The 10,044-nt window shown below is 43.9% G+C and overlaps 1 protein-coding gene and 1 long non-coding RNA gene across 2 annotated transcripts; both read right to left on the bottom strand.

The window, feature by feature from the left end:
• Positions 1 to 638: 638 nt before the first annotated feature.
• On the bottom strand, positions 639 to 7,713 carry LOC119375130 (uncharacterized). The gene is made up of 5 exons (XM_049411173.1): positions 7,692 to 7,713; positions 3,486 to 3,694; positions 3,270 to 3,429; positions 2,909 to 3,002; positions 639 to 687 (listed from the first exon to the last, which is right to left on the bottom strand). The coding sequence occupies exons 1-5, from the start codon at positions 7,711 to 7,713 to the stop codon at positions 639 to 641; spliced, it is 534 nt and encodes a 177-aa protein (XP_049267130.1).
• Positions 7,714 to 7,730: 17 nt separating this feature from the next.
• Positions 7,731 to 8,023, bottom strand: LOC125760416 (uncharacterized). The gene is made up of 3 exons (XR_007417992.1): positions 7,953 to 8,023; positions 7,853 to 7,894; positions 7,731 to 7,778 (listed from the first exon to the last, which is right to left on the bottom strand). It is a non-coding gene; the product is annotated as an uncharacterized LOC125760416 (long non-coding RNA).
• Positions 8,024 to 10,044: the final 2,021 nt, after the last annotated feature.

Genomic DNA, 10,044 nt, shown 5'->3' on the forward strand with positions numbered 1-10,044 from the left:
GTAGTGGAAGGCTCCGGAAATTTTGACCATCTGGTGTTCTTTAACGTGCACTGACATCGCACAGTACACGGGCCTCTACCATTTTGCTTTCATCGAAATGCGACCGCCGCGGTCGGGATCGAACCTGCAACCGCCGCAGTCAGCAGCCAAGCACCGTAGCCACTGTTCCACCGAGGCGGAGACATATAATAATGTCAGACATCACACCTTAAAGCGTCCATTTGAAGCTCTTGCACGTGCATTCTTTTTTAGAAATTTAATGTGTATTATGTCTGTATAAGTGACAATACTATCAAATAAACATGAAGAATTTGTACCGTTTGTTCATAAGTTAAAATTAGTGGTTTGCAAATATTAAAGCTTTTGCATACAAATCTAATACAGTAGACTCTCGTTAAACGAAACCTAAAGGGACCGGGAAAATGTGTGCCATTTAACAGGAGTTCCGTTTACTGAGAGCTGAACAGGGTGCAGAATTCATGTACGAAACCAATCATATCAGATTCAGTAGTTCCATTTAAGCAGCAGTTCTGTTTAACGGATTTCCGTTTACTGAGAGTCTACTGTATGAGCAAGGCAAAAAACTACCCAACTCTGAATCAAATATGTCATCATCACCATAATCAGCCAATTTTATGCTAATTGCAGGACGAAAGCCTCTCCAAATGATCTTCAACCCACTCTGTCCTGCACAAGCAGACTCCATTTGATGCCTGCAAATTCCTAATGCCGTCACTCTACCCTTTCCAGTCTTCAGCTATGCATGCATCATTAAAAAGTTGCCAAATGAGAAGTAACAATAGCTCTCTAACTATTTTAAACAAATCAATCAAACTGCAGGTCATTAGGCTGCACCACAATGAAAATACTTTTGGTAGTGCACTAGTAATCACAAATTATCATGCCGAAATATTAACTGCTTGACATTTTCTCAAGGTGATCACTCTAAGTGTTGCACTGCAATGCTCGCACATTACCATTTCTTTTTCAAGCACCTAAACATTGCTCATGTGACATCTTGACACCTACGTTGTTGCATCTTCTTATAGAATGGTCCGCAACAGAACGAATTTTTTAGAGACTAAGAGGCTTTCTTTCTGAGAAATCCGTCTCGATTTCCTTGTGGCTTCGTGCTACAAACAGGTGGTTGTCTATTTTCCTTTTCTTTGAACATGTTCTGTGTACAGTGCTCACGGATTCAAACGCGACATCAAAATTTTTAGTATAACGACTTGTATGCACAATTGCTCAAGATAACCACGTCATGTCGTGACGAATCTTGTCTCTAAAGATAATGTTGGCTCTGATCTACGCGTTGAAGTCGAAATTACGCCGATGTGACCCAAACTGAAGTCTGTAGAAACAAAAACATCTGCATTACTTAGCCCTAAATTGTCCTATTTCAATCCGCGAGTACTGTACGTGACACATAGAATACATTTTGGTGGAAAAGGAACCACCCCTGTTGCCAGGACAAAACGAAGCACAACAGTCTTGCCCACATCATGTGTATTTCTCAGCGATTGCAATAAAATGCAGCAGACTGCAGAGAACACAGCACCAATATACAATGAACGGTAGTATGAAGCAATAGTGTAATACAGTTGGGCGTAGCCAGGATTTTTTTTCGGGGAGGGCCTTAGGCCGAATTGTTCTAAAGAAAGTCTTTCCATGGCAAGAAAAAAAAGTTGCCCGGGAATATGAAAGGCTGGATGAAATTTTTTTTGCAAGGGGGGGGGGGGGGGGCTCTGAGTACAGTGTAAGCTAATGGGCACATATTAGCAATGCTTTGATTGAAAAATGAGCATGCATAGCATTCGTAAATCATCACTTGTTGAAATATTTGAGTTTGTTCAAATATCCCCCTCTGTAGGTGCGTACTAAGCGGTGGCCAAATTTTAGGGGAAATCTGAATATGCATATTTTAACCCCTTAAGTGCTTTATTTTTTTGAAAATTTCCCAACCAAAAGTGCCTATTTTTTTTATTGCTGATTTCGAATCTGATTGTACTAAAAAGCAGCTTGTCGATTTTGAAAAAATATTTGTGCCACATACTTAGTCAAATCAAAACACGGAATAATACAAGGGGGCCCGTTGCAGCTCCTGCACCAAAATCGAGTTTCTCAATTTTTTCCCGCTTTCTCCTCGCTTCCGAGAGCAAACGAAGCACATTTGAAGAAACTGCTGAATATATTCCATAAGGTCATCTGGCAATGACAAGTTGAAAGTCTTGCCTGGAATGGCCAAGAATGGAAAGCAAGGAGGCTTCACAGGAGGATTGTCCGCATCAAGCAGGATCCACTGGCGAGCACTCGCAATGTTCGCTTCCGAGCTGTTTTCATCATCACCGGAGGAGATTCTCAATTCACCGCCTTCGCTGTCTTCACTTCCGGACACAAGATAAACATCTGTATCCGAATGATCATCACTCGAAGAAGATGACGAAAAATGAGAAGCCTCTTTTTCGTGTTGACGAGCCAGTTATGCATGGGTGACCGCCACCGCAAGCCATCTTTTCATACAAAAACCGCGCTCTTTCCGCAGGAGAAAAATAAATTGTCGAGTAAATGCTGCCATCTGGTGGATTACACGCAATCTAAGCTGTAGAAGAGCGCCTCTTGTCCTGAACGCTAGAGGGGAGTACCTATTCCGCTAGGACGAGCTCTGCTCGTCCAAAGCAGTTTGGGGACAGTTTGGGGCAGGACGAGCTCTGCTCGTCCAAAGCAGTTAAGGGGTTAAATAGCATATGCTTCGAATATGGAAAGTATTCGCACACCTCTAGTTATAATACCATAAATGCATATCCAGGTTTACCAAACTATTAATTACAGTACATTTAATTAAATCTTCTTTTTAGGGTAGACTAAACGCAGCACACAAGAAAATGTAAAAACACGAATGACATACTTGCGTGCCTTTGCATTCTTCAGCCACACCATAGTGCATGCTCTTATGTCCTCTTCCGTCGCATTACGAGTCCGCACGTTGCTATGCACAGCTTCTGTACACATACAAAAACACAAATATCGCGCATTAGTTCCTTCTTGTACTAAAGACATCCTTTATTGCCATTTATCACAATCCACTCCATTGTACAATGACAAATTTCACCAGAATTATGCACCCTTGGTAAACAAATACCACACATTGGAGGCAAGTTTATATACGTGTAGCCAACAAGACTATATCAACGTCAGAAAATTTGAACTTATTTTTCTGAACAGCAGTGGAATTATAAAATGCTTGCGGAGATCAAGCTATGTCATACCTTTAATGATGGTCCACAGATTTAGGTTGCAAAGGCTCAGCTTTGTCTTTTGTCCTTTGAAGCTAAAGGCTGCGGCCAGCTGGTCTGCCAGCAAATAGCGGAGTTGTACTCGGACGGCTTGACCAGTAGTCCCTCCTCCAAGGCTGGCGAGGCGTTTGACCTGCGAAAAAAAAATTTGTTAAACACAACTACAACATGAGAGGCTACAAAACCAACCAAAGCCTGACGAGTGTCCTGTTCAGCATCCAGTCTTTCTTCGAACATCCCCAGCTGCTCTGGAGTTTGCAAAGGCAAATCGAAGTCTTCAATCCCTGCGGATACTGAGCCTGTGACCCTCTGAAGTGCTGTCAAGATTTCCTCATTCAGATGTTTTATCTGAATGAGGAAATCTAGAGGAGATCCCTGAGGATGCTGGCGTCTTTCACCTGTAAAATGATGCAAACTGTATATGTAGCTTAGGTATAAAGCACAGGTTAACCCCTTAACAGTTTTTATTTTTTTATCGATTTTCTGCCAAAAAATGTTTATTCTTTAAATACTGATATCAAATCTTTTGCTTCTAAAAAGCACGTTTTGATTGAAGAAAAAAAAAATTCAAACGTATCTTAACTCAAGTATCGTAAAAACCGGAATATAGGTCAAATTTTTTTTTTCAGGAAACAGCCCTAAAAAGTCGACCCCCGTCTTATATACCGGTCACTGGCAAAAAGACTTCACAAGTCTGGCCACTATGGGCAACTGAAGTCAACAGCCACCATCACCATCGCAATCATCGGTGTCGCTTTTACTACCAGCCTTGTGCAGTGGGCGGCCTCATTTCGTGCTTTTGTTGTTGTCTTTTGAATCTATTTGGGCTCCAAGGTGCTTGTTTTCTTGTTTCGACCAGTGGCCGATGACAGTTCACCGCAGCGTTAAAGAAAAGAGCAATAGAGTTCGCGTAGGCACAAAGAAATCTGGTCTGAAATGTGTGAGAGGTGCGTTGAGATGCTAGCGTGTACGCACGCAAGTCACAAACAATAACTGAAAGTTTATACTTGCACAGGTGTTCTCGCTGCTCCAATCTTGGGGGATACTCTTTCTTTGTTGCTTCCTGTGATGCCGGCAGCTCTGGTTACAGCGGCACGTATGGCTATGATCAGCGGGCAGATAGAGTGCACCACAGAAGCATTTGCTACTGGCGGATGCTGAAGGATCACATTGCTGCGATCAGAAGAAAACTTTGTTTCAGTGCCAAGCCAGATCACAGCGTATCTAGAGCTGGACACGAGGGTTGCACAGTTTAACTGGGAGCCGCGCTCATGTCGTGATTGCTACCGGGGGCCTCAAAGTGCATCCGAATTAATGCTGTCAAGACGGTTGTGACATTTTACGAAGATAATGCTTGAGCCCATCTTATGGCTTTCTGCCATGTGGAACTTACATGTAAACACATGCGTAAATAAATGGAATTTTCTCTGTGCACCATTTGAAATTGCGTTTATTTCATGGTAAAGGCGCCTTCTGATACTTTGGCCGTTCCATGTACCTTTTTTTTTCCCAATATTCAGTATTTAGAAGTGGGGGGAGGGGTCGACCTATATGCTGGTCCAACCTATATTCCGCTTTTTACGGTAAGCATAACAAAGTTTATAGTCTCATGGCCTATTAGTGTCTTTCGCGATTCGCGAAATAATGTCATCGTCAAGAAACTGGCAAATATAACACGTCGAGTCATAGAAGTAAACTTCAGTATCTGAATGTTCAGCCTGAAGAACTGTACGATGACAAAAGGCTTCTTTTATGCGATGATGCACAAGCAACGCACGCGTCAGGACAACATTTTCTAAACACAAGTTGCAAAAAAATGTAAAACAGTTAAAATAAAAGAAATTGCCAAGCAAATGCTGCGATCTGTGAAGTGACGCATGAACAAGCCTGGAATTGAGCAAGTCTCGTTGAAACGTTCTTGGGGAGGTATTATCTCAAGCGGGCAGGCCACACTCGTCCAAAAACGTTTTGGGCAGAGTTCGGCAAGGACGAGCTGTGCCCGTGCAATACGGTTAAGGGGTTAAACACCTAAACAACTATAATCAGGCGGCTAGTTCAATACAGTAGAAGCTCGTTATAACGAAGCGGGATATAACGAACTAATGGATATAACGAAGCAATCGTAATTCCCCTTGAAATTCCCATAGACGCCCATGTATTTAAAACCTCGTTTTAACGAAGCTACAATTTCCTCGCAATGGATATAACGAACCTTTTTTTCCCCCACCGAGCATTTACTGATCATTTTGGTACCCGGCAAGTCAATGCCGGGTACCAAAATAGTCTTATGGCGCGCGACGCTTTACGTCGCATACGGTAATTCAAAACTCGCGCCACGCGCTCCCGAGGAGCCGCCTGCCAACAAGCGCGAGGGTGCGCGTCTGCCTGCCTCCCCTTTCCACCGAAACTCGTGGACTCACCCGCGCACGTCACCCAGCCTCCCCTCTCCCGCGGAACTCGTGGACCCGCCCGCTCTCCTGCTGCGCGCGTGCGTGGACGGCCGCCCAGGCCGCCGGCGACGCGGCCGACGCGGCGGCGACCGCGGGCCTTGTGGTTGCTTGTCGTTCGCTGTGTGTGCATGAGAACAGCGTCTCTCTCGGTTCCCGCCGCTAGACAGGAGATGGACGACGGCAACGGCAAACGAAAGCGCAAAACGATTACAATCGAGCAGAAGGCGGCTATGTTGAAAGCCGTTGAGTCCGGCGTCAAGAAGAAAAAAGTGGCCCAAGATTTCGGCGTAGCGTTGAGCAACAAAGAAGCAGTCACCGGTGCTGTTGCACGATCGCCAACTGCTTCCGGCATGCCTCGTTTGGCGTCAAAAGCGGCGGTGACAGCGAAGATATCGGTGCTGCCGCCAATGAGGGTGCCGCGGGTGACCAAGACCTGGCGTCGTGGGACGCTCTCGTTGACGCCGGAGTTGTGCCCGACTGCGACACCTTCTGCACGTACATCAGTGCCGATGCTGACGCGGTGACAGGGGTGGTGATGACGACAGTGACGAATGTGTCGACGACAGCCCGGAGTTTGCGAACCCGATGTTCGGATCGGCGCTCACGATGACGGCGAGGACGGACTCGACATAGCGGCAGCGGCCGAAAAAGGCATCATCCGTCTGAGGAAGACACGGCAGAAGTCTATTAAGGACTTTTTTTTCTGCTAAGTGAGCCGCCAGCTGGTGCGCCGAGTTTGGCGTGAATAAATTAGCAGTTCTTTGCTCTTCTTTCTTTTTTTCTTCTTTTACTAGTTTTTCTCCGTGCGACGGCCGTTTTTCGTTTGCGTGGTGGGCTGCTGTGAGATTCGGTAGTGAGTACATCCTCTCTTGCGTGCTAATTGTCGGTAGAAATGGATATTGGCTATAACGAACTAATGGTTATAACGAAGTAATTACGACTCCCCCTTCAACTTCGTTATAACGAGGTTTTACTGTACTCCCTTTATATTTTTCGGTGCTTGGAAATAGTTTCCCAAGGCCATGTGAAAAACAGTTCTTGGGGGGTATGCTTTTGCTGGCAGAAACTGTGAACACATCCATAGTGTAGCTCCCATCCCTTCGCAAGGCTAATACCATAGTCAAACCAGGTGTGCAGGAGTCTCAAAGGCTACTCAACAAATTGCAAATTAAACTTTCATTTCTTTAGGAAAACTATTCACGCCAACTGCACACTATGTTTACTTTAGAGTCATCACCTATGATGACACAGTGCCAAAGAAAAATACAAATAAAAGCAGCAACAAGATCCATCGGTGAAAAAAACAGTGAGAATTAAGCACGTAGGGAGAAACAGGACAAGTGCTGACTTGAAAACGGTTTTGTGGCGAGGAAATTTCTTCTCGCCACAAAACCGGAGTTTCACGAGCTTAGAGTGATTTTTACTGTTATGTGCGAAAGTGCCGCATGTGACGGTGCTCTTTCATCACTCTTAGCGACAAAGACTCCTTATCTCCATGTCCTACATTTTAGATTCATTTCTGTAAGTTTAGTTTTAACCACTTTACACATGCACGGCTGGGAGTGCATGATAAATCTTCCTTTCTACAAGACCCTTTTAAAAGGTACATTCGTGTACGAGCCCAATAAACCCAAGCAACTGGTAATGAGCACTCGTCCTGTGTTCCTGCCTTGTCGGTGTTCATACTCTGCTATTTTTTTAGCAATGGATTCGTACCAACTAGCTTGTATTAATACCCTTTTAGGCAACAAAAATATCAGTACACCAATTTGGTGCTTCTCTGTTGTCTTTGGCACAATTTTATGAAGATTCCCCCCCACCCCCAATAAAAAAAAGGAGTTCAATACTGTACTTACTTTGCTCAGACTGACAGTTTTCATCTGAATTACACGCAGGTGACTGACCAAGTGATCCGCGTAGTGGCGAGGTCAATCTGAAAGGATACCTCCAATGCTCATGCCCGTCATCATGAAACATAACTTACCTGGAAGACATGTATGCATGGTGACTTTCATGGGCAGGAGCATGAAACCTATGTGTCATAAGATAAACAAAATTTTATTCCTATATAGCAGTCATTTGTAAGAAATAAAGAACAAAACTTACTCTGCTCTTGAGTGGAGCTCTGCAAAAGAGGGCTGCGGGTTTCTGCAGAGAACAAAAATGTTTTGATAAAGTAATTGCTACCAAATTATAGTTCACATACCCAATAGTCGCGGGCAGTGCTTGGTCACCACGGTATTGGACACCTTGACGACTGTAATGAAGTAGAGCAGTCATTCATAACACAACTTCGAGCATGAAGCAAATTATGCAGTTTATGTGCTGACCTTGGCAATGGTCCAGGAGACAATGTATAGTTCCTACATGGCAAGTAAATGAACTTGTGAACAGTCCAGATTGTCAATGAAAATTATGCATCACATGAGTGGGTAACAACATATTTACTGTGAGTATAGCTTTGAACCTTACATGTCAAATGAAGGGGAATGATAACTGGTGCTTGTAGAAGCTCCAGACCACGGCCTGTGACACTGGTTCCTGCAGGTGGAGAATAGTGTCAACCTCAAATATTCAAGTTTCAACATCATCTAATCAGCATACCCTTCAGGCCTAACCACTTCTACAGCAGGTAGAGAAAGTGTACCCTGGTGACTGTGTTTCAAATATAAAAGTTAGACATTCAATAGAGGAATGAAAACTCTCCACATCATGCAATAAACATACCCCACTGGCCTAGCTTCATCTGAGAAGAGCACACCATGGTGACTGCATTTTGAAGAAAAGGTGAATTATGGTACATAATACCAGAAAAGAAAAATTTCCAAAATATGTAATGAAGGTACCTCATAGGCCTAGAGACTTCCACGGCAGGTGGCAACAGTGTACAGTAGTTGCTGCATTTAAAACAATATGAGCACTTCGTTACAGCATTCGGCGGAAAATTAGGAAAACTTACAAATGTTGCTGGTGCTGCTCAGCCTGTTCAACATGTGGCTGATAGTCTCTGGACAGAAAAGCATAGATATGGATAGTCGCTATAAAATCCATGGCTACAACAGCATGACTTCACACAAGGACAAATTACAATGTGCTGAACCCGCCCTTCCTTTTCCTTGTTCTGTTGAAAGCCATGCTCTTGCAGCAATACAGATGCACAATAAGTAATATACCGTATTAAGTAGGTGTTTTTACCAAAAATAAATAATAAAAATAGGTGTTCTTCTCAATAGGCCAGGGTTTTCAGCAAATGCCCCCCCCCCCTCCCCCGAAAAAAAATTCCTGGCTATGGGCCTGTTTGTGATATACCTTTTGTGCACACACTAAATGACATGAACAGTGAATTAGGTAGTGCTCTCCTCCAACAGGCTACAGCAGACTAAGATTAGAGTTCATGAGAGGACAAATATAAACGGGCATCTGGTGGTGAGTGTACACAAGCATGACAGGGTCAGATCGGTTTCAAGTCTAAATCTTGTCCTAATGTGCCTTTACTACAGCGGCGGCTCAAAGCATGCTTAGGTGGCTTTACGGACAGGCCACTCTGAACACGAATTGAGATAACCCCACTGATGGGAAGACTGTCTAATGTACTGGCTAAAACGAACCGTTTTTCTCGCTAAATGAGCATTCATATTTTTATTTCATTACTCAAAATTACTTTAGGCACCCCAAGCGGCAAAGAAGTGAAGATGCATATGATCCCCATCACGTTACCTTTTACAGGTGTATGCTGTTAATTGTCTCTATTTTAGTGCTGAAATGCAGTACACCTTTTTATTATAATCTTTTCTAACTTAAAATGTGCAGATATGCCTTCATTAACACTGAGCACAAGAGTGGTGCCGCCTTCGCTTGACGCATTATCCAATGCTCACGAGCAGTAGCAGCATGAACGTTGTTAGCTGAGGGCCTAGCGGCAGCTGCCATCGAGTTGGAGAAATACAATGAGCACCTCATGGGAGCTCATTGTGGAGGGAACGAGCGCCTGTCTCGCAAGGCAGTGAAAAAACCTCATGTGACAATGAGCGCTTAGAAAACTTATTCTACCTGCTTTTTATTTCAAGAACAGTAGAAAATGTCAATATGAAGGTGATTAACTAGAGCTGCACTACCTCCTGTGAAATCTGAACGTTGAGCGTAATGAACAGTTTGCGAGAAGGACTATTAGCGTCACCATCGCTTCACGACAGTGCTGGAGGAGACTAACTACATTAGTGGCTTCTCAGTACAAAAAATTCTGCTTGCAAAATATCCACATGTTTTTGGAATCGACCACTACAGGTTTAACCCACTAC

Source organism: Rhipicephalus sanguineus, chromosome 11, assembly GCF_013339695.2.
Source record: "Rhipicephalus sanguineus isolate Rsan-2018 chromosome 11, BIME_Rsan_1.4, whole genome shotgun sequence".
Taxonomy (NCBI): Eukaryota; Metazoa; Arthropoda; class Arachnida; order Ixodida; family Ixodidae; genus Rhipicephalus; species Rhipicephalus sanguineus.